The 25,938-nt window shown below is 46.6% G+C and overlaps 1 protein-coding gene across 1 annotated transcript in view; it reads right to left on the bottom strand.

Annotated features, from left to right (window-relative positions):
* The window catches only part of mfrp (membrane frizzled-related protein), a gene marked incomplete at both ends in the record, with an annotated part of 50,145 nt that overhangs the window by 16,327 nt on the left and 7,880 nt on the right, over nt 1-25,938 (bottom strand). Inside the window, 7 exons of the mRNA XM_084336108.1 lie at nt 10,113-10,261; nt 10,392-10,468; nt 10,932-11,057; nt 11,793-11,923; nt 16,375-16,594; nt 16,781-16,939; nt 22,772-22,903. Coding sequence (XP_084192234.1) covers nt 10,113-10,261; nt 10,392-10,468; nt 10,932-11,057; nt 11,793-11,923; nt 16,375-16,594; nt 16,781-16,939; nt 22,772-22,903 — 994 coding nt within the window. The remainder of the gene's footprint in view (nt 1-10,112; nt 10,262-10,391; nt 10,469-10,931; nt 11,058-11,792; nt 11,924-16,374; nt 16,595-16,780; nt 16,940-22,771; nt 22,904-25,938) is intronic.

The following is a 25,938-nucleotide window of genomic DNA, read 5'->3' on the forward strand; positions in this document are numbered from 1 at the left end:
GATAACCTTGACAACTCTGGGCTACGCCAGGTGGGAGGCATGATATATATGGTTATTAGGGACTAGCTAATTAAACTATAGGCATGAAATATATGGTTATTAGGGACTAGCTAATTAAACTAGGCATGAAAGATATGGTTATTAGGGACTAGCTAATCAATTTGGCATGAAATATATGGTTATTAGGGACTAGCTAATTAAACTAGGCATGAAAGATATGGTTATTAGGGACTAGCTAATTAAACTAGGCATGACATATGTTGTGAAGGGCCAGATTAAACCGAATATATATATTTATTTATATATATATATTTAATTGTATTTGTATATTCTCTAATATTCCCTGATATCCCTTGTATATTCCTTGTACAATATGCATTGAATATCCATTCTAGCCTACTGAACATCCCATAATAGTCTCCATTCTACTATTGGTCGAGACCTTGGTGCCAGGCTGCCATACCCCTCAGACCCAGTTCAAACGTACCGCTCCACATGTACGAACAAGTCCTAGTTCCGCGTAGGAATCTGGCTACCGCACCACTAATGGGACTATTTGTTCATAGTGCGTATATATACTGCGCTACTAAAGTAGGACTTCCTTTTCAGTCCAGTTTCTTACCCTCCAATAGAGTCACAGACGTAAAGCCTCCCCGCGACGCCACGTGTGGGAGTAAGGCCAAATTCGCCTACCATCGGTATTGAGACATCGTGTATATTAATATTTGAATAGTCAGATTTGGCACTATATCGTCGAGTTGGACGTAGTCTATTAAGCTAATAATAGTCTGTTAATATATAGTGCTTCGTGCGGTGAGAATACTACCGTAGTCAGTACCCCATCGTTTCGGGCAGAGAACTGGCTGCTTACCCAGGGTGGTTGACCCCACGTGAAGCTGCACCCGAGGAGCCCCAGAGCCGACGAGCGAGTGGACCTGTATACCGGATTATTCTACCGACGACAGCCCGCCTTCCCAGGCACGGATTATGCTTTGTATACTTTGATTATTCCATGGATAAAGACCCCCGACACTGCCGTGTGTTGGAACCCCCCCCCCTGGAGAGGACGCAAGGTGAGGAGACGCTCTGCAAGACGAGGTCGCTTCACGTCTCTCCCCCGTGGACCGGAGAGAGCCGGCCCACAAAGAGTCCACCTGCTTTCATCTGTGGTCCAAGGATCGCCGGCGCATTGAACGGCACTACAGTGGGTTCACCTGGGATACCCTTGGCCGGATGAGGCAGCCGGATTCTACCCCCCCCCCCTTCCTACTCCTGTCGGCTTACAAGCGACCGGATTAACCCCCTCTAGTGTATCCAGTATATAATCATTAAAGTATCATTGCTGTTATTCCTTAAACTATTCCAGGTCGTATATGTACCACCTGCGCCTTCAGAGATTGGACATTCTCTATTGATATACCGACGAATACTCTTGCCATAAAAGTGCATACTAATTCCATTCATAAATGTGATTGATTTGATTAAGTGCTTGCTCTACACACCATCGCTGTGTAGAAATAAAGACCTATTTCTAATTCGTACATTTGTGTTGGATCCGTTTCATCTACGTGACAGTGTTCATCATAATATATTTATGCCGTGTACTGGGTGGCCGAATATTAAGTACAAAGGTAGTGGTAGTAAGTATCATATCTAGTAATACAGTCAGGGAATTGTACCCCTCAGTTACAATTGGTCCTTCGAGCCGGATGGTAATTAGTGTAATATTAATATAGTGTTATTAATATTGAAATGGCCTATGATGAACACTCCACGAAACGATCCTCCTAACCAACGCCCGCAGCGCGAACGACGGCTCCCTCAGTACTTAGAGGCCTACGCTGTCAGTCAACAACCTAGTCTTCTACTAACAGTAAACGCGGTAAAACTAGAAAGTAAAAGTATGTCTAACCCCAACGCCCAGACTACCCCGACCATAGAGGCCCCTACGGGCTCTAATGTAACTGACCAAGTTCACGGTGGGGACCAGTGGGAACCAGACATGACTTCACACCCCGCCAGTACTGAAGAAGTAGTCCCTGATGAGTCCCGGGAGGAATACAACGCTACCAAGAGAGAACTTGGCACGGAAGAAGACGGGGAGAGCACCGTGGAGATAGAGCTCCAAGGCTCCGCAAGGAGTACCCCGAGGGAAGGCTCCCCTATACAACCGCCTTCTCCCAGCGAGGCAGAGAGGACCCTACAGCAGGCCTTCCTCATCAGCCTGAACGCCGCTGCTGAACGCGACCGACTGCAGATCCAGCAGCGAAGCGAACACGAGCAGATACGTCTAGAAATAAGACGCATTCAGATGGAAGAGAATGTGGCCCGAGAACGAGCCGGTGCTCAACGGGACGCAGCGCGCGACAGACAGCAGTCGCAACTAATAGAACAGCTGATCAGACGGACAACACCCTCTCCCTCTCGTCTAGACACACCTCCAGGGCGGCATCCCCTAGCCGAGTAAACAACCCTGAACTTGACCAACAGACGAGGTCTATACCCCCCACAGACCACCTCCCCCCACCGGTCCAAGCGAGACCTAGCAACCGGGAAGGAGCAGCATATCCTGTGGAGAGGCTAAACCAGAGACTACAAGCACTGGATGACCTAACTGAAGACGAAGAGGAAGAGGAGGAGAACCACGCCCGAAGACAGCACAGTACTCTACCGGACCAGGAGGTCCGGTACAGCCCAGGCTATACTCCCGCGGAGCTGCGCTACAGACCCCCGACTCTATACACGGGTGAGCACGACGCACGACCCGCACCGAGGAACAGCACCTGGACAAGCGGGCCATGGTACACTGCCGGTACCAGCCCATACCAAGGAGCGGGAGGAGACTCGCCTAGGAGGCCTCTCCCCCAACGCTCGCCGATGTATCCACAGTCAGCGTCATACATTGGCACGCCTATGGTACCCGACTTCACCCAAGAGAACCGGGCCCAGTATACAGAACTCCGCATGTGTCTGGAGACCATGTTGGTGGATGTATTGGATGAACGCCACAAATACGCCATCCTACTGAAGCACTTAAAGGTGCCCCGCGCACATAATATAGCGCTCGCCTACGCGACTTCCACCACCCCATACACAGCAGCGCTGGTAGCATTGGACCAGAGGTATGGGCGCATATGGGATTACGTGATCCAGGAGATCCGACACATCGACCGCTTACCCCCAGCAATAGACAATCGAGCACTGGACGACCTGTCCATCAGAGTGCAGTCCCTGGTAGGGATGTTGGGAGCGCAAAGAGAGAAGGGGAGGCATGAACTTTACGCCAACTCAAATGTGGAAAGGATTCTGGAGAAGCTGCCGCCCGCTCGTCAGGAGCGCTTTAGGCGGCAGAGGGACCACAGAGACCCGAATGGCCCCGAACCGAACCTCCTCGATCTAGCAGACTTCCTGGCGAGTGAAGTCAGCAGCCTACGGCTAGATACATTCGGACGGAGCACCCCTGGCTCCAGAGAAGGAACCAGACGACTAAATGATGGAAGAAGATCGGTGACCGTGATGCACCAATCGGAGTCAGTACCGAGCAGCAGGAGCCACAGTACCCCCTCCAGAACGGAGAAGTGGAAGATAGTGTGCCCCTACTGTGAGAAAGAACACTGGCTAGCGCAATGTGACTCCTTCCCCAAGCTGAACGCGGAGGAAGCCAGTCAATGGATAAAGTCCAACAAGCGCTGCTTTCGCTGTGCGCGCTCACACATGGCAGCCGAATGCCGCTTAAAGAAAAGGTGCACCAAGTGCGATGGAGCCCATCTGGACATACTTCACGACAGTAACAGACGGCGCCCTTCACCCGCACCATCCAGCCGCAAAGCGAGCGTCATGTACATCGATCCCGCCAGCAGCAGTGGAGCCCGAGTACTCCTAAAAGTAGTGCGTGTGACACTAAGCTACCAGAATAAAGTCCTGGACACTTACGCCGTCCTCGATGACGGGTCAGAGAAGACCCTGCTGCTCGCCTCCGCTGCGGCCCAGCTAGGGCTGCGGGGAAGCGAAACCCAAATGACAATTCGGACAATAAGACGAGATTTGAAGACGATAAAGGGCGAGAATGTCTCATTCTCTATCGCAGCAAGCGGCCAGCCTGAGCGACGGTACCAGATTGCAGACGCTTTCACCAGCCAAGAAATAGGACTGTCGCGGTACACATACCCCGTCGCCAAGCTGATGGAGAAATATGCACATCTGCGCAAGTTACCGATCCCGCTCATAGACAATGCTATGCCGACCCTGTTGATAGGCTCCGACCATGCAGACCTCATTGTCCCGATAGACCGGGTTCATACCGGACCCCGAGGCTGTCCTGCAGCAGTCGAGACCCGTTTGGGATGGACTCTCCAAGGCCCGCTCGCCAAATCTCTCAACCGAAGTACAGCCACTAGATGTCTCCACTCCCGAGTCACAGAGGGAGAAACCGCACTCCTGCAACACGTAGAGCGGCTATGGACCTTGGAACAAATGCCCTTTAAGAACGGAAAGAAAGACATTCGCTCTAAAGATGACATTTACGCCATTCACCTCCTCGAGACAGGGACCAAGAGAGTCCCGGGCAACGGCGTGTTGAGATACGCCACGCCACTCCTGCGGCGAGAAGGAATGCCTACTTTCCACGCCAAGACAGACGCCACAGAACGGTACCTGCTGAACACGGAGCGGCGCTTAGCCAAGAACCCCGCCCCCAAAAGAGAGTGTATACCGCGCTGAGATTGAGAAGCTCATCACAGCGGGACACGTCACAAAGATGGACATTAAAGAGGCTGACCAGACCACTGAATCGTGGTACGTGCCTCACCACAAGGTCCATCACAACGGTAAAGACCGCATAGTATTTAACTGCAGCTACCAGATCGGATCCCAAAATCTGAATAAAGAGTTACTGCCCGGTCCCACACTCGGCCCCTCCCTACTCGGCGTTCTACTCCGCTTCCGCCAGGAAAAGGTGGCCATCAGCGGGGACATTAAAGGAATGTTCCTGCAGGTGAGATTAGTAGAGGCGGACAAGCCCCTGTTACGGTTCCTATGGAGAGAGAAGCCAGGAGATGAGCACCCAGCCATCTACCAATGGGAAGTCCTCCCCTTCGGAACGACGTGCAGCCCCTGCTGTGCTACATTTGCACTACAGAAACATGTAGCAGAGGACCCAGCAGCGGACGAAGAGGTCCGACACAGCGTAAAGAACAGCTTCTACGTAGACAACTGTCTACAAAGCCTTTCAACCCAAGAAGAAGCCGAGGCTCTCCTGATTAAACTCCGCGCCTCATTGATCAAAGGCGGCTTTGATCTCAGGCAGTGGGCCAGCAGCGATCCGCAAGTACTGCGCAGCCTCTCCTCCGAGGACAAGGCAGCCAGCAGCGAGACCTGGATGGCTACAATCCCGGGAGAAGCCCAGGAGATGACCCTGGGATTGGTGTGGCGATTCAAAACAGATTCGCTTCACTACAGACACAAGCCCCTGACTACGGAGCAGGGAAGGCCGGCGGCGGCGCCGACCACCAGACGGAGTGTGTACACAACACTCGCCCGACAATATGACCCGCTAGGATGTATTCTACCGTACACCACCAGGGCAAAAATGATTGTACGAGCATTGTGGGACAAGGACCAGGGCTGGGACGACCCCATTCCCGCACACCTTGCATCCACCTGGAGAGAGTGGGAGATGGAGCTCCACTCACTCCCAGGCGTTAATATGCGCCGAAGCTACTTCCCACCCACGGTGAGGCCAGAGACATGTAAAATGGACTTACACGTCTTCAGTGACGCCTCAGAGGTCGCATACGGATCAGTAGCCTACTTGCGGGCCCAAGACCAGGGGGGAGAGATCTACACAGCATTTGTCCTCGCCCGCTCGAAAATAGCCCCACGCAAGCAACAATCTATCCCACGTCTAGAGCTCTGCGCAGCCCTAGCCGGAGCGCACCTAGCCACGCTCATCCAACGTGAGCTCACCATACCGGTGTCTAGAACAATCCTGTGGTCAGATTCCACGACGGTACTCGCCTGGATCAAATCGGACTCATGCAAGTACAAAGTCTTCGTGGGAGTCAGAGTCACCGAGATTCAAGACTTAACCGAAGAGTTAACCGGAGAAACAGAGTGGCGCTACGTTGATACAAAACAGAACCCAGCTGACGTCATCACCCGGGGGATGCCCCTGGATGACCTCACCCGTCGCAATGTCTACAGTGACGGCCCCGCATTCCTAAGACTCCCGGAAGGACAGTGGCCCATGCCTATCCCGAGGGAAGCAAGTCCAGAGGAGGTGGAAAATAAGAAGTCTGTGTTCTGTGGATTGAGCACCGTAGCCTCCACCGACCCTAACATAGACGATTGCACGTCCATAGAGAGTGCACAACAAAGAACATTCCTGCGGTACCACCCGGAGTGCAAGTCCCCCGCTGATATGTCAGCAGCTAACTACGAGGAAGCAGAATTGCTTCTACTGCAGCGAGCCCAGAGAGACTCGTTCCCCGATGAATTGGCCTGTCTACAGGGAGGAAAGCCCGTCCCATCCGACAGCAGATTAATTCATCTGGCCCCCGAGAACGACGCTCATACCTTCATCAGAGTGGGTGGTCGCCTACGCAGAGCCCCCAATCTACCGGATGACATTAAATACCCGATCGTATTGAACAGCCGACACAAGGTCACAGAGCTGATTATAAAGAAATACGATGAGGATGTACATCACGCAGGAGCAGAAAGAGTCTTCGCGGAAATCAGACGTCGTTACTGGATCCTACAAGGAAGAGAGGCGGTACGACGCTTCCAGCGAACATGTCTAGACTGCCGCAAGTGGCGCGCGCAGCCCAGCATACCAAGGATGGCTGACCTTCCTCCATGTCGCCTCCGAATCGGTGACAAGCCATTCCACTCAACGGGTATGGACTGCTTTGGCTCGCTGCACATAAAGAAAGGAAGAGGAACCGAGAAGCGGTGGGGTATTGTATTCAAATGCATGACCACCAGAGCGATACACATCGAGCTTCTCCCGACCATGAGCACAGACTCATTCCTTATGGCCTTCCGTAGATTCACATCACGGAAAGGAAGACCGTCTACCCTATTGTCCGATCATGGGACAAACTTCAAAGGCGGCGAAAGAGAGCTGAGAGAGAGCTTCCAAGCTATGGGCCCAGAACTTAAGACCCACCTCGCTCCAGCACAGGTTGATTTCCAATTCAACCCCCCAAACGCACCCCACTTCGGTGGTACTTGGGAACGAGAAGTGCGCTCCATAAAGACAGCCCTGTACGCAGTACTTGGGGCCCAGACTGTGGCGGAAGAAGTCCTAATGACAGTCCTCACGGAGATTGAGGGAGTACTTAACTCGAAGCCCCTCGGATATGTCTCCAGTGATGTGGCGGATATCGACCCAGTTACCCCCAACACACTCCTGATGGGGCGGCTAGATCCTGCATTACCCCAGACAATGTACCGGCCTGAAGAAGCGAACGGCCGACGAATGTGGAGGTACAGCCAAGTATTAGCCGACAAGTTTTGGAACAGTTTCCTACTGCACTACCTACCGTCTCTACAGACCCGCCAGAAGTGGGTAAAGGAGAGAGACAATTTGACAGAAGGAACAGTCGTCATGATTATTGATCAATCACTGCCCAGAGCTATGTGGCCGGCCGGCCGCGTAAGCAAAGTGATCACCGGTGCCGACGGCAAGGTCCGAGCAGCTGAAGTGCTCGTCCAGGGTCGCACTTACACCCGTCCCGTGGCGAGGCTCATAGAACTGCCTCGACTCCCAGACACAATCGATGATGACCATGACCCTACAACCCTATGACTTTGTGAAGTTGACTGACCCCTACAGCAAACCCTTATGTGTAAATAGACAACGCGATTAATCTGTCTCTGTTTAACTGATTAGGTCTGGGACCAATCAGGGGGTGGCTGTTGTGAAGGGCCAGATTAAACCGAATATATATATTTATTTATATATATATATTTAATTGTATTTGTATATTCTCTAATATTCCCTGATATCCCTTGTATATTCCTTGTACAATATGCATTGAATATCCATTCTAGCCTACTGAACATCCCATAATAGTCTCCATTCTACTATTGGTCGAGACCTTGGTGCCAGGCTGCCATACCCCTCAGACCCAGTTCAAACGTACCGCTCCACATGTACGAACAAGTCCTAGTTCCGCGTAGGAATCTGGCTACCGCACCACTAATGGGACTATTTGTTCATAGTGCGTATATATACTGCGCTACTAAAGTAAGACTTCCTTTTCAGTCCAGTTTCTTACCCTCCAATAGAGTCACAGACGTAAAGCCTCCCCGCGACGCCACGTGTGGGAGTAAGGCCAAATTCGCCTACCATCGGTATTGAGACATCGTGTATATTAATATTTGAATAGTCAGATTTGGCACTATATCGTCGAGTTGGACGTAGTCTATTAAGCTAATAATAGTCTGTTAATATATAGTGCTTCGTGCGGTGAGAATACTACCGTAGTCAGTACCCCATCGTTTCGGGCAGAGAACTGGCTGCTTACCCAGGGTGGTTGACCCCACGTGAAGCTGCACCCGAGGAGCCCCAGAGCCGACGAGCGAGTGGACCTGTATACCGGATTATTCTACCGACGACAGCCCGCCTTCCCAGGCACGGATTATGCTTTGTATACTTTGATTATTCCATGGATAAAGACCCCCGACACTGCCGTGTGTTGGAACCCCCCCCCCTGGAGAGGACGCAAGGTGAGGAGACGCTCTGCAAGACGAGGTCGCTTCACGTCTCTCCCCCGTGGACCGGAGAGAGCCGGCCCACAAAGAGTCCACCTGCTTTCATCTGTGGTCCAAGGATCGCCGGCGCATTGAACGGCACTACAGTGGGTTCACCTGGGATACCCTTGGCCGGATGAGGCAGCCGGATTCTACCCCCCCCCCCCCTTCCTACTCCTGTCGGCTTACAAGCGACCGGATTAACCCCCTCTAGTGTATCCAGTATATAATCATTAAAGTATCATTGCTGTTATTCCTTAAACTATTCCAGGTCGTATATGTACCACCTGCGCCTTCAGAGATTGGACATTCTCTATTGATATACCGACGAATACTCTTGCCATAAAAGTGCATACTAATTCCATTCATAAATGTGATTGATTTGATTAAGTGCTTGCTCTACACACCATCGCTGTGTAGAAATAAAGACCTATTTCTAATTCGTACATTTGTGTTGGATCCGTTTCATCTACGTGACAGTGTTCATCATAATATATTTATGCCGTGTACTGGGTGGCCGAATATTAAGTACAAAGGTAGTGGTAGTAAGTATCATATCTAGTAATACAGTCAGGGAATTGTACCCCTCAGTTACAACATATATGGTTATTATGGACTAGCAAATTAAGGCATGAAAGATATGGTTATTATGGACTAGCTCATTAAGGCATGGAATATATGGTTAGTAGGGACTAGCTAATTAAACTAGGCATGAAAGATCTGGCTATTATGGACTAGCTAATTAAACTAGGCATGGAATATATGGCTATTAGGGACTAGCTAATTAAAATAGGCATGGTATATATGGCTATTAGGGACTAGCTACCATTAAACTAGACATGGAATATATGGCTATTAGGGACTAGCTAATTAAACTAGGGATGGGATATATGGCTAGCTACTGGATACCTGAGTTACTGGATCCCTGCATTTCCCCAAGGGGATTAATAAAGTATCCATCTATCTTTCTATTAGGGACTAGCTAATTAAACTAGGCATGGGATATATGGCTATTAGGGACTAGCTAATTGTAGAAACCATAATGAAAAGCCACTTCTTTCAACTGGACTTTGCCACTTTGGTCATTTAGTAAAAGACGGATGGCTGGCCAGAGAACTTTACAGACAGCTGCACAGAGATAAGAAGAAATGGTTCTAATAGCTTCTGTTTATCGTCCTGCAACTGCATGGGTAGCGACATGGAACATACCTACTGCAGATAGGAATAGTCAAAGAAATTACCCCCTTCTCTGTTCCAAACGGTCACAGCACACCACCACACTCTGTGGACACTCTAAAGCTTGAAGTGAGACATTTGCATTCTGAAAAGACTGAGGTGTCCAGTAGAGGTCTCACCGTCCTAGTACCCGCCCAGCACCGGTGTCCGCGCTGTCATGGACCTCCACGTAGTCAAACTCACACACGTCCTGAGTCTCCAGGCTGAAGTTCCTGAAAGTCAGTCTGATCACGTGACCATCATCCACGGATATACGCCAGGTACACAGCTGGAGAGAAGAGAGAGGGTGGGGGGTATAGTGGACACAGACAGAGGTCAGACAACAAAATACAGCACTGTAATAGCCATTAATCCAGTAAAACTTTGAACTTGTTTAGTAGATTAGAGAACCATGGTACCTGTTGGTGAGGGTAAGGCTTGGGGTGGTTTGGACTTGCCAGGTAACCATACAGCCCAATCTTCTGACCCCCACATTCTGTTGAATGGCATAAGGAAAACCTACCTTGATTATAATGCCTGTGGCTTTCCCAACCTTTGAGTGGAGTCTCACTCAGTGGATATGTGGGGTCTCTATGTGGGCTGAAATGGAGTCTCTACAAAAATTCCTGATCCAACTAAAATGACTTCTTTTGACATTAAAACTTGTTTTTAGTGTCTGTAAAAGCCGCATTGCTTACCTATGAGTCATGATAAGCTCACAAGCTTAATTAAAAATGTCCTGAGAAATGGAACATTGCATTTATCCAATAGGCCTAAGGACATGTAATTTCAGACGGGTCATAGCAGTGCAAATTATTTGAGGGCTAGAATGACCCTTGAGCCTCACTGGAAGAAACAACCCATAGGCTATCTATAGCACAGAGTCACTGCAAAAATAGGGGTCACCCAAATGACTGGCCAGACAACTGTGGTACTGTATGCTGATGACGTGCTCTCACCCTTGTGTTTGAGGCTACAGTTGGCCTCATCAGTCTGGTCGTGGCAGTTGGGTTGTCCGTCACACACAGACGCAGGCAGAAGACAGCGGCCATTGTCACACATGAACTCCTCTCTGGAGCAGCTCTCTGAGAACACGTGCACATGTACATGAATGGACATACACATACAACACATACATGTGTGTGCATATAATGCATGTACATATATAGTTGAATAATAAGTTGTTAATATTGATCATTCCATATACAATTTGTGTTGTAGTGAAAGAGAAATAATATGTTGTTTTTTTGGGGGGGGGGGGGCTTTCTGCTTTATTAGATAGGACAGTTAGTGACAGGAGATCTGGGGTAGAGAGAGGGGGGATGACATGCAACAAAGGTCTTAGACCGGATTCAAACCCAGGACGTTGCACACACACACCCCATTGTATCAATGGGGACAGTGCCCTTGTCTGATTGGCCAGACATTCGTCCTATAATGATCTAGATGGATGGATTTCCACTTCCCAGAGAACTCATTTATAAACATGCTCACGCACATTACTGTGCACAAAATGCACTTATCACACATACAAGTGGACACGTACATGTGTGCACACACATACACATACTGTACACGCATACACACACACTCATGAAACACACTCGAGTCCACACACACACACACACACACACACACACACACACACACACACACACACACACACACACACACACACACACACACACACACACACACACACACACACACACACACACACACACACACACACACACACACACACACACACACACACACACACACACACACACACACACACACACACACACACACACACACACACACACACACACACTAACTGTGTTCAGGTGCTACGGCTTTGTACTGAGCGGTGAAGCCACTGCCTGCGATGCTGCTGTCTGAGCGGAAGGTGACCCACACTCTGCTGCTGTTGGTGTTGAGTGTTGGCGGTGCCACGTTACCACAGAACCTAGAGAAGAGAGGAAGAGAACCAAACTAAACCAAACCAAAAGAAACTAAACAAAGTCAAAAAAAAAAAAAAAAACCAAACACACATTAACTCTAATACTGGTGAATTTTATGATGTGATTTATTTAAATTCTAAAGTTATGCCTGTAATGAATAATATGTATTCAACCAGTGTTAAAATGTTTGAAACTTGAACTCTGAACTCTGAACCTTAATCCAAAAGGATTTGTGAACAAGATTTTTGCAGCATTGCAATTGCTAGCACCTAATTACTGTACTACATATAGCGTAATTTGGATTTGTGTTTCTTCGCATTTCTCCTTGAGAACCTTACACAAGTTGTACAAGTTCACTACAGGGCTCAGGGCGCAGGGTTAGCCATTTGCACTCCGTGGAGCAGGTTGGGGGACACCTCATCAGGCTATGGACACAATGGCCACTGAGAGGTGTGATCACAGACGCTTGCCTATAATTCCACCCTCCAAAAGTGCTAATTAGTTAAAGTTTGCAATAAATAAGTCTAGAGTTTCTAGAGGGATGGCCATTTTCTTGAAGAAAAAGGTACAATCATTGAAACTATTGTACTATAGAACTTTGCTGCCACCTACTGACTGTTAAATGTAATGACAAATATACAAACAGCAGAGGCATTCCATCGGTCCATGTTCATCGGTGGACTGGAAAGTATATGAGGTGAGGTGCTTTAAGTACTATACTTATACTATACATACAATTGACGTATCTGTTGCTCCAAGGGACAGTTGTGACGGAGGATCAAGAAAAGAGGGCAGGGCTCGTGATTTTGAGGGCCTTGTACTTGTTGCTTAACACTACCTAATATTGTACTTTTACTCCACTACATTTAGAAGGAAATTATGTACTTTTCACTATATTTCTCTGTGCAGTTACTAATGAGCATATAAAAAATTATACATTTATGGAAAACTATGAAAAAATTAAAGTCAAGACAACTTTAAGAGGAATAAATCAGAGCCAGCCTTACTAGACCGGCAACTAACAACTTTAGAGGTCAATGCATCAGGAATGAACCTCAAGCTCCGCCCTCTTTTCATGATCAGGGAAGCAACCGTTGTGATTGGAGGATCAAGAAAAGAGGGCAAAGTTTGAGATTGTACTCCATGGACTTGCAAGAAAGACATATATTTTTTGATCCACCTTTTCTCCTCTTTTTCTATTTTTTCTCCCATCCCAATTTAGCCGTGCCAATTCTCCCCTCCCCTGTCTTGAACGTTGCTCGCATGTGCCCCCCACTGGCCGGTTGTAGGGAGGATAGAAGCCCCATCGCATGTCCCCTCCGATACATGTGTAGGCAGCCAGTCGCATCTTTTCACCTGCCAGCGCGGACTCTCATTTGGTGAGGAGTAATGTGTAGGAGGCTCACACTGCCCCCGCCATTTTCCTGTCTCTGCTGTGCAGGCGCCCCAACTGACCTGTAGGAGTCGCTGTTTACAACGTCCAGATTACCACCCATCGACTTCCCACCCGCTAACTCTGCCAATTGAGTTAGTATGACGGCCGGCCCAAGCCGGAGGCAACGCCGACAGCCGGATTCAATACCGGTGTCTCGTGCGTTGGTGACGAGCGCAATGTCCGCTGCGCCACCCAGCGCCATCAAGAAAGACATATATGAATACTTTTACTTTTGATACTTAAGTGCATCTAATAACAAATACTTTTTCTGCTTTTACTTAAGATGCATTTTGAATGGAGTAATTTTACTATAATTTTATCTAAGTATTATTCCATCTACATTTGACTTATGTAAAGGCATTGAGTAGCCTACATCTTCCACTACACTGTCCAAGAGTATAATGTTGTATGTGTCCCAGTTTGACATCTTTTGTTAGTCCAGGACCAATTAGCTCTATGCAAATCAATGATGTTACCTTGTACTATGGGACAGCTATTGATGTCAAACCAGGCCAGTATTTTTATGGATTGCCTTAACTTAAAACATACATTCTCTGTTGTATCTTGTTTCTTGTTGAACATCCTCCAACAACCTATTATTGTCAAAGAGAAAACAAAAACGACTGCTGTGCTCTTGTGTAGAAAATGTAAATATGTAATACTGATTTTATACTGTACTGATGTTATACTGACATATGTCTTTCTTGCATGTCCATGGAGTACTCACCATCTTTTCTTGATCCTCCAATCACAACGGTTTTTAAATGAGCATTACACCGAGACAAATCCCAATGTGTTGAAATGGCAATAAAGTATCTATCAATCTATCTATCTATCTATCTATCTATCTATCTATCTATCTATCTATCTACCTACTCTCCAGGACATTTATAACAAGCGTTGCAGGGCCAAGGCTAAGATAATAATCAAAGACTCTAGTCACCCAAACAACCACCTCTTTGAACTGCTGCGGTAAGGCAAGCGCTACCGGAGTCTCATGGCCAGTACAGAGAGACGCAGAAGGAGCTTTTATCCCCAGGCCATCAGGATGCCATTCAGACTGACAAGCTAAAAGCAATTGGTTTTGATAGTTTATCAGTGAGCTGGATGCAATCCTACCTTGAGGGGAGAGAACAGATGGTGGAGGTAAACGGTACTCTATCCCCCCCTCTCACAGTGAGCTGTGGTGTTCCACAAGGAAGCATACTAGGACCGCTACTGTTCCTAATTTATGCAAATGACATGTCGTCAGCTTGTGACTGCAACTTGTTCTTGTTCGCGGACGACTCAGCCCAGAACAAGTTACAGGTTGAAAAAACCCTCAGCTCTGAACTCTGCAGAATCTGCACCTGGCTCGCTGATAACAAACTATCATTACACCTGGGTAAAACAGAGTCCATTCTCTTCGGATCAAATAACAAACTCAGCAAGTGGGTGACAATATTGTCACAAGGAAAGATGAAATTACATACCTAGGTTCCATCCTAGAGGCAAATCTTTCCTGTGACAAAATGGCATCCAAGGTAATAAAAAAAAATAAAAGCGTCAGCCAACGAACAAGATTCTTGTACCAGATCTCCTCTCTGGTAAGCAATAATACCATGAAGACTCTAACAGGAGCACTCATTCAAGGGTACTACGACTACGCTTGCACCTCATGGTACCAAAGCACCGCAAAGGCACTAAAAACAACACTACAAACATCACAAAACAAACTGGTCAGACTACTGCTTGACCTTACTCCTAAAACCCACCTCACCCCTGCCCACTTTGACAACCTAGAATGGCTTAGAGTAGACGACAGAGTACAGCAACTTGCAATGGGCCTGGTCTACAAGATACACTATACGACTAAGGTACCCATGTACATGTCAAAATACTTCCCAAAGATCAGTGAATACCACGACCACAACACCAGAGGAAGCTCAACAAATCATGTTAAACCCAGATTCGGCTAAAACAAGGGACTAAACACGTTTCGCAATTATGCCACATCAATGTGGAACGCCCTACCCAAAGCTGTAAAGGAATGTGAATCCCTACCCACATTCAAAACCGCTCTTAAAGAGCACCTACAGGAGGCTGCAATTCGAAACTGGCCACCGTAAATGTCCAAACCCCCCCACCCCCTCCTAATAGACAGTCTCCTCCCCACCGCACATATATTCTCTCCCCACCGTATGTATATTTCTCTCCCACACACCCACCCCCTCCTAATGTACAGTCTCTTCCCCACCGTATGTATATATTCTCTCCCCACCATATGTATATTTCTCTCCCACCCACCCACCCCCTCCTAATGTACAGTCCCCTCCCCATCATATGTATATAATCTGTCAGGATCTATGGGTAACAGTACTGTATATTTGCATATCGTATATGTCATAAATGTAACAGTACTAAATACCTGTATCTGTATGTCATGTATGTCCCTATGCCATAAATGTCATGTATGTTGTGTATGTCATAAATGTCGCTATGAATTGAAAATGGGGGACCCTGATGTAAACAAGACAAAAGTCTTTCTCTGGTCTGCATCCCCTTAACAATTGTGTGTATTGAGCCGTACTGTATTGTACCCATTCTGCAATCTGTTAAATAAAGTTTTCATTCATTCATGCTCAATGGCAATGCCACTATGTAACAACCCATCATCTACACTCACTGCACACACATCCACATGTAGGTACACATAGTTGGGTCAAGAACCAAAATTCCGTGACCATTCTCTGGCTAAGATGTTTTGATAATTGATTTGACTTCTATGGACCTTTTATAAAATATTTAGCCCCTGTGTCCCTCCCAAAAATCCTGGCATTTTTTGTCAGATGGCCAAATCCAAAATACCTGCTGACGCCATCTTGAAAATTTTACTTTTGATCCATAGCACCTAGAATCATGTATGAATACACTTTTTTGTGTAAGTCAACCATGACGATTCCAATTCTGACATCAGTTTGACTATGACATCAATTTGACCCAGAAATACAAGAAATACAACTCAAAGGATCGAGGCCCTACCTAGTGACGACAGAGCTGTGGTCTGTCTGTTCCTGGACCTCTAGCCAGTCAAACAGGCAGGGGGACGGTCCCTCCACAGTCAGAGAGGAAACATGGATCTGGATCAGGGATGGGGGCAGGACCCGGATCACCCAGACACACAGAGAGTCAGGGGGGTAGGAGCCTGGGTGGTTGGGAGAGCTGAAACTGCCCTCTGAGTCGGTCAGTACGCCTCCGCAACCTAGAGGATGTAACAGGATAAGCAGGGATAAAACATGGTTATGGAGTGAGTGAGTGAGTGAGTGAGTGAGTGAGTGAGTGAGAAGAAGAGAGAATAGAACTGAACTAAACTGATGAAAACAGAAGAGACCAAAGACTGTTAACTGCAAGTTAATCGTTGTGATGAGGAACAGTTCTGGCTCCATACGTGTCTCAGACGTGGGGTATCTGGTGGGCTGCGGCGCTGCCGTGCTGTCTGTTCCACTGCCAGGAACGGTGGGTAGGCTGTGAGACACTCCCACTCCACTCAGCAAGTCTAGAGGATTGGTGGTCACCACCTCTCCGCTTACCGCCTGTCCATTTATCTCTGCATGAGAGGGGGAGACACACAGGCTGAGTGACTGGTGTCTGAGTGCTTAGAGAGATATAATAAAGGGCAGTAAAAGCTGCGTTTTCATCATCTTAATAGTCTTCTCAGGATCAGGGACGCAGGGTCAGAAAGGGTTGTCTTTTCATCTCAGGTCACCCTTACAGAAAAGCAGGGGTGTAAAAAGTACCCAGAAATTATACTTAAGTGATGGGTACCGTCTCAAAATCTTACTCAAGTAAAAGTCAGAGTATCTGGCTAAACACACTTGAGTAAAAGTAAAAAAGTTTCTATTTTTGAAATGTACTTAAATACTAAAAAGTAAAAGTAAAAAAAAAAATTTATTGCAAGGGATAGACAGGGGTCTCAATCTCATTCTATCGTGGGCCAAGTTTTCATTTTAACTACACATTGCACCAGGTGAGTTAGTTGAAGAGGTGAGCCAATTAGTGAAATCATCAGCTGGTGTTTAGGAAAGGCTGGAATCAAACCAAGCATACACTCACACAAGGACCAATCAGCATGGGTATGGGCGGGTTAATTTTCCATTGATGGGGATTTGATTGGCTGTTTTTAAATAAAGTGCGGCCGCAGGATTAATAACGTTAACGTTAGTTCGGCCAGAGAAACAAATATACTGATTAAAATGGTTGGACTTGCGAGATTTGTACTTTGTAGGTCTGCATTTTAAATGTAAGGAGTAAAAAGTATGTTTTTTTTCTCTGAAAAGTATACAAACCTAATAATACTTGAGTAAAGTACAAATCCCCCAAAACAGTACTTAAGTATTGTAACGAAGTACAATTACTCAAGTACTTTACACCCCTGCAGAAAAGTAGCATGGCAGGCTGATGGTCATTTCAGTTTTACCATGGTACCTGCCATTGTGTACATAATTGATAGTGACATGGTAAAGGTCACCACGATGCCACTCGTGTAATAATAATAATATCAACATTTAAATTAAACCATGATACCAATGCTATTTCCATGGTATTTGCATAATTGTTTGGTCACTAACATGATGGTAGTGACCAAAATAATTGTAGAAATACCAAGGTGTGAGATCCACTTGTTTTTCAATGTGTACATGGATTCTTAATAGGACTAGTTGTTAAAGATCCCTAAATATTCAGCACAACAATTGAATGAAGTTGGAGTGGGGTGGAATTTGGCAATGATCACGTGGTGCCAGCAGTACGACACATCTTCAGTTGTGTTCCCCGACCTCATTGGGTGTTTCGGCCATTTATCACAATACACCCTCTGCCGAGGTTGGCCCACCACAGGCTGATCAGGCCTGGGTGTGTGTCGCACGGTGGCACCACGTGTTCATTTAGCAGCCCACGCGTCTCTACGTTTCAGCCACAACCAGTGACCAAGGACGCGAGAAGTGGGGGTGCGACGGGTGCTCCAGCACCCCCTGCTGGCGGGGAGGGTAACTGCAACTGCAAGGTGGTTTTGGCCTTTATTCCATTGGAATACCGACGCTACTCAATGTCATAGAGCGGAACGGCACTGCAGATTTACCCTATTCTTGGAATTCATTGCCAGATCCATAGGGGCGCTGTCTCGATAATGCAGTGTTATTAAAACAGCGTGTAGCCACTCATGAACCGGTTGGGATTCGAATAGACGCGGCCTGGAAGCGTCAACGCGGAACTGGAAATCCGTTGGTAAAATAAATAGCGGCCTGGAATAGTTTTTGTTTTGGGACAATTCGCAGTAAAGGAATATATCTGTCGGCGATGTTGTATGCGGGAACGAATTGCAGAGAGGGAGGACTGTCTGAAGTGGAGAGTGTGTTTACTTGTGTCTCAGAAAAGAAATGTCTCATCTGATTTCTTTAATAATAATAACCTGGACTTGCTGCAGCATATGCATCCGGATATTCTGGACTCACTGGACATTCATGTTGTCATGAAGGAGTTTATTTCCACCACTCCTGAACGCAAGACCACCTTCTGTGTTTTACCGTCTTCGGAATAGGTAATGTGTGTTATTATTATTATCGCTCCTGCAGCTATTGTTGTTGCGACAGTGACACAGAGGGCGCAACAGCCGGGGTAAGCTGGGCTGTGATGTGTGCATCAGAACGCTCAGAGCGCGGAGTTGGGCAGCTGTTTTGATTGAAAAGTTTGATTGAAAAGTTTATTAACAGATTGCAGAATGGGTACAGTACAGTACAGCTCAATACATACAATTGTTAAGGGGATGCAGACCAGAGAAAGACTTTCGTCTTGTTTACATCAGGGACCGTCCCCCATTTTCAATTCATCATAGTATCCTAGTGAACGAGAGTGTTGGTTATGACTGACAGACATGTGGAGCTGTTTGCAGATAGCGAGCATTTTGACGTGTTGCGTGGTGGCGATGTCTCGCAGACAATACAACTACAAGTATAATTATATAATATATATATTTTATATAAAAAAAAATTATAAAAAAAAAAAATTATAAAAAAACGATCGATATCTCAGCACCCCCACTCCCCGCGGACTTCTCGCGCCCCTGCCAGTGACTGCTCCGTTCTGCTGCAGTGGCAAGTTCTTTGATTGCCTTCCGTTGGGCCTGTCCTCTGATCCCTACTTCCTTCAGGAGCCTTGTGGTGGAACTGGCTACAAAGCCTCTGCAGCCCACCTCCACTGGCCACACCTTCACGTTCCAGCCCTGCCCCTCTGCTTCAGCTGCTAAGTTGGCATATCGCAGCCTCTTCCATTCGAATGCCTCATCGATGGCTTCCTCCTATGGGACCGTTAGCTCAACGATGAAGACACGCCGGCAAGATTTGGACCAGAGGACCAGGTCTGGGCGCAGGTTGGTCGCTGCAATTTCGGGTGGGAAGGTAAGCCTCTGGTTGAGGTCTACCCGCATTTCCCAATCCCGGGCTGCGTTCAGTGGGCCTGAGTTCGGAGGTGATGGCTTGGTCCGCCGTTTCTCCCCTTCCCGGATGAAGGTTGTTAATATAAATATTGGTAGATGACAGCATCTACTCTGACGGATCTATAGATCTTAAGAGTGGAGGCAGCCAGTGCCTCCAGTGTGTGTGTTTCCACGGAGACAGAGCCACAGAGCAGGGTGTGTGGGTGCCAAGGTTGTCGGCCGAGTTGTTAACAACAACAACTGATAGCCGCTGGTAGGGAAGATTTGGTCAGAGAGAGAGAGAGAGAGAGAGAGAGAGAGAGAGAGAGAGAGAGAGAGAGAGAGAGAGAGAGAGAGAGAGAGAGAGAGAGAAGCCGTTGCTATGGGGAAGAGATAGAGAAAGGGCGTTAGAGTGGGTCAGTAGGTGACAAGAGCCATTGCCATGGCGTCGTGTCACCTAGTAACGAGAGAAGGGGCATGGCTACGGGGATGGCCACCGGTTGCTAGGGGAAAGACGTTATAGCTGTGAGTTTCTTCCGGTTTAAGTTAGACTAAGAAACGAAGCGTAGACAGAGAGATCTCAGGCGCTAGAGGGTGGGGGAAGGGAAGCTGACGCGTAGCCCCCACCCTCCGGTTGCCACAAGCTAGCTTCGGCTAAAAGGGAAGGCTTTTGGATAACACTAGGCTGCGACAACCACTGGGCTGATAGAGAGAGAGATCATTAGAATAATGAATTAAGACTTTTCAAAGACTTTTCAGAACGGTTTCCATCTTGTACAGAGTATGTTTATGGGAATAAACATAATGTTCCAAGGAAAGGTATCCTGTTTCCAGTGTGTCGTTAATTCTTTTGAGACGAATGTATCACCGGGGAAGGAGAGAGGGTATCAGTCAGTACGATGAGAAAGAGATAAACACAATGCAGAAACTTCACAGAGCCACAGGTGACGAGGTGATTACTGGCTGAGGACCCGAAATCCCGAAATCCAACAAAGGGCAGGGTAAGTCATGCTATGAAAACTTTTCATAGTAGCATACTACAAAAACCTAGGGGTCCGCAAAGACGACTTCAAACTGGAAATGGTAACAACAGATGAGGTACTCAAAACACTGAGCGCCCTCCAACCTAACAAGGCCACTGGCCATGACAACATCCCCTCCAAATTCCTCAGAGACTCAGCAGCCGCCATCACCCCAGTCATCACACACATAATACACCTATCCATAAAACAGGGACACGTCCCCAAGGACTTCAAAATTGCGAGAGTGACCCCTCTGCACAAAAAGGGCAGCAAATTAGGCCCTGTTTCTATTCTTACCTCCATCTCGAAAGTCATGGAAAAAATAGTCTACGAACAGGTCGAAAAGTACCTAGCGGAAAAAAATCTAATCTACGAATTCCAATCTGGCTTCAGAACATCCCACTCCACTGACGCATGCCTTCTCTATTTGAACGACCACATCAAACAAGAGGTGGACGCGGGCAAATACTAATGTACAAAAGGCCGTCAACACTGTCAATCACTCCATTTTGATTGACAAGCTAAAAGCAATTTGTTTTGATAGTTTATGAGTGAGCTGGATGCAATCCTACCTTGAGGGGAGAGAACAGATGGTGGAGGTAAACGGTACTCTATCCCCCCCCTCACAGTGAGCTGTGGTGTTCCACAAGGAAGCATACTAGGACCGCTACTGTTCCTAATTTATGCAAATGACATGTTACTGCACGACGGCTTCTCAGTTACAGTGGGTGACAATATTGTCACAAGGAAAGATGAAATTACATACCTAGGTTCCATCCTAGAGGCAAATATTTCCTGTGACAAAATGGCATCCAAGGTAATAAAAAAAAGTCAACCAACGAACTAGATTCTTGTACCGGATCTCCTCTCTGGTAAACAAGAATACCCTGAAGACTCTGGCAGGAGCACTCATTCAAGGGTACTATGACTATGCTTGCACCTCATGGTACCAAAGCACCTCAAAGGCGCTAAAAACAAGATTACAAACATCACAAAACAAACTGGTCAGACTACTACTTGACCTTACTCCTAGAACCCAAATATGCAATATCCCATGGATATAAGTGAGTTTGAGAAACACAGCAAGGCCTCCAGTGGGTTGTGTTATGCAGGTCAAGAGCAGGGCTTGTTCAACCTTCTCTCTGTTCCAGACCCACATTGAGGAATGTACTGTCGTCTTGCCTCATTTAAACCCGCTTGTACTCCTGTCACGTGAGGCGGCGCTGGAAACAGGACCGCAAACGCATTTGGAATCCCAACCTACCTCACTACAGAAGGTTAACCCTTTCACTGCCATACTACAAAGGGTTAATGATTTTAACCAATCCATAGAGCTCAGAAATCCTTTGTAAGAATTGCAACCAACTCTTCTTATTTAGCCCCAACCAAACCATTATTTAAACAACTGCAACTTCTCACAATTTATGAGGTCAACAAGTACCAAACAGGGGTTCTTATGTATGAAGTAATTTGTCTTCCTTCATCTTTACCTAACTTCTTTCAATGTTATTTTGAGTTTAATTCTCATTATCATGCACATCTCACAAGAAGAAATAATGACTTACGCATTCCTTTCTGTAGGACCTCTGTTGCCAAATTCTCATTTGTTTATCAAGGTGCAGTGATGTGGAATGATATACAAAATCGAACAGAAACATGTTCCACTTTAAATACATTTAAAAGCAAGCTTAAAAAAGAACTACAGATCCTGTAGTCTGTAGTATCCATGTGTATTTGTGAGTAGTCTTTTTTCCAACATTATAATTGTTGTATAATGCTATATTGTATGTATCTGTGTGTATGAGAGAGGGATATGCGCATGTGTGTTTGTGCATAATGTGTGTGGGGGGGTTTTCTGTGTAGTTATTACTACTAGAATTGAATGGGAAGAAGATGACATATTATATTATTATATTGAGTGATAATGACATTCAGACTACTGACTCACGTGTGAGTATGAGGACCAGTGCCAGTCCCAGTGCTGCTACCAGCAGCAGAACAGCAGCAGAGATGACCACGGCCCCCCAGCTACAGCCTGGCCCCCGCAGGCGTATCACACACACCCCGAACAGACCCCGGCCTGAGGGACAACACACACACACACACACACACACACACTATTGGTCTCTTTAGAAAGCCATAATTAGAGACTTTCCAAATTATATTACTACTTTATTGGAATGGACCACTGGACCCTGTTTTACACGATCCAGTGATTGTCTTACACTTAGGGGCAAATTCACAAAGGGATTGCACAGCTTTTTCTGACGCTATGCCTGTGCAAATAGCCACAAAACACAGTTTGCTATTCACAAAGCAAGCGCAAAGGGTGAAATGCGGTGCTAACTGCGTTGCCATCAGCATTGTGTCTCTGTGCGTCGGTGCTATTTGCGGGTATTTAAATTAGGTAATTATGGGCGGAACATGTTTCCCTTTCTATGCAAATTTGCCTTATTTCACATCCCAATTGTACCACCAAGCGAAAACTAACATGTTTTTAGAAATAGGAAGCAAACTTATTCAATCAACACCTAGGTAGTGTGCAACGCCAGTAAGATAATAATGAATGTGGTTGCCAAATTCCCTGGGTCTGTGCACGAGAGCTACAGTACATTTTTAAGAACAGCAGTCTATACGGAATGATGCAACATGGATGACACAAACCTTTGTGCTGTAATATTCATTGCAAATATGTTGGGGGAAAAATATGCGCTTTTGTATAGGTGACGGCGGCTACCAACTCCAGCATGGCTAATGACTCCCGTGCGTAATCCTGCCAGCGTTGGAGAGGCGGTGTACAATCGGGCTCACATCAGAACGCATCGCGTGCACATTTGGCATCTTAAAAAGCCGGATTAGATGCCTGGATCGTAGCTGTGGGGCAATGCTATAGTCCCCCCAAAGCACATCACTCATTTGGGTGCTGGGTTAGGTAATAATCACAATAAAGAGAATAGAACCCACACACTCAAATGCTACAGAATAAACGTTTAATTTATAACGTTTCGTCAGGTCCATGTAGACGCTGGAAACATGAAAAGTTTATTTCATTTTATTTATTTATAATTTATTTGGGGATGACATGACAAACAAATGCAATGACGAAAGATAGCAATGACAAAAACAAAGGATGCAATGTGTCATGGAAATACAAATTAAGCAAGCTCTTCTATACATTTCGAAATAAACTAAATACAATACGAAATACAAATGGTGAAAAATACTGTTATGTCTAAGAGCTTCCCTTTTGCTCATTTCGGGTTTATTTCTTCCCCTTCCTGATATCTGGCAACAGCGCTGCCAGGTGCAAACTGCTCCACAAGCCAACTGCGCTGACAGATATCAGGAGCAAATTGCACACCTATGGGTGTGTTTGCGCTAGTATATAATCCGTGCAATATCTTTAGTGAATAGCTCGCAAAGACGGAGCAAATATCGGGCGGTAATTGCGTGCAGTTAACACTTTGATTGCCAGCGTGGCGTGCACTATTTATCGTTGGATGCCACCACCCACTTCAATGAGAGACGCCAATAAAAAAAAAAAAGACAAACAAACGCTATATAGCGTCGGGGGCACTCAAAGGTCGGCATGAACTAACGACAAAAAGCGTCCGTGGCACTCAATGTGTTAATGCACTATGACATTTGTGAATGTAACATCTCGATGACACCGTAAAGGAGTTACTCAGGGGCGAATTCACAAAGAATGGATTGCACGCGGTAATAGCACCCGCTATTTGCGAACTAGCAGCTATTTGCGTGGAGCAGTTTGCACCTGGCAGCACTGTTGGCAGATATCAGGAAGGGGAAAAAATAAACCAGAAATGAGGGAGAGGGAAGCTTCTAGACATAACAGTATTTTTCACCATTTGTATTTTGTTTATTTCGTATTGTATTTTGTTTATTTCGTAATGTATAGAGCTTGCTTCATTTGTAGTTTGGTAGGTGTGTTGGACCCAGGTGCAGTACAGAACAGATAAGACGAGAAGCAGGTGTTGGTTAAAGGACTACTCTTTTATCTGAGTAGAGAAATTAACACGCATACGGTAGCGGATAAACAAAAGGGGAGAAATCTCAGTCTCCAAAACACTGTGAATAATCTTCACAATACATAAAGTAATCTACACAATAAATCGGGGGAAATAAAGGGGAGAAAGCAAGACATGTTTCAAGCCAGATCTGACTTTAAAGTGCTACTCCTCACCTACAAAACTTTAAATGGGCTCGCACCGCTCTATCTATCCGATCTCATCTCTCAATACTCGCCCGCTCGTGCTCTGTGCTCACAAAATGCGGGGCTTCTATCGATTCCTAGGGTTAAAAAGAAATCTGCTGGCCACAGAGCCTTTGTCTACCGCGCTCCCTACCTGTGGAACAAATGACCTGCCATCGTCAGGGGCGCCTGCTCTGTCGAAGCTTTTAAATCCCTGCTTAAGACCCATCTTTTCTCTCGCTCCTTCAACCTACCCTGATCTCACCTGGTCGGGGACTGACCCTTAGATTAATCTGTCTAGTTTAGTTAGGATGTCTATTTGCTCCCATGTCTGCTTTTCTGCAGACATGGGAGAACCTTTTTAACATCCGTCTCCGTCTCAACCGGTCCCATGGAACAGCTTCATACCGCCTTCTGTCTGGCCTGCAGTGCTGAACCTTACCTGCTCTGCCCTGACCAATTCTGAGTGGTTTCTCCTGCCCCCCGGGGCATACAGCCCTGAGCTATTGTCTTGTATGTCATCCTGTATCCATACGCTTGCAGTAGTTCTATCTATTACTCAATTTCACAATTTTCTTATATACTATGATTCTACTGTCACCATGTATGCATATGCTTACTGTTTCAGTATGTTTCTTTATTGTTATGCTCTCAGTAATGCATACAGCTGCTAGCCCCTAGCTCGCGCTAAGCCTTCTACCAGTCAGGGCCATATACGAAGACGCACCATCCGGTAGTCTTCAAACCTAGATGACAGTTCCTACATATTACCAGCAGGAGGGGTAATAACATCACCATAACACTTACTACATGTATTTATTGCTCCATCTCCACACACTACAAACATGGGAACTCTCCAACCCCTGTCCCCAACCCCCCATCTCTCTGAGTGGTTGTCTCGT

Source organism: Notolepis coatsorum, assembly GCF_963971535.1.
Source record: "Notolepis coatsorum genome assembly, chromosome: 1".
NCBI classification, from domain to species: domain Eukaryota; kingdom Metazoa; phylum Chordata; class Actinopteri; order Aulopiformes; family Paralepididae; genus Notolepis; species Notolepis coatsorum.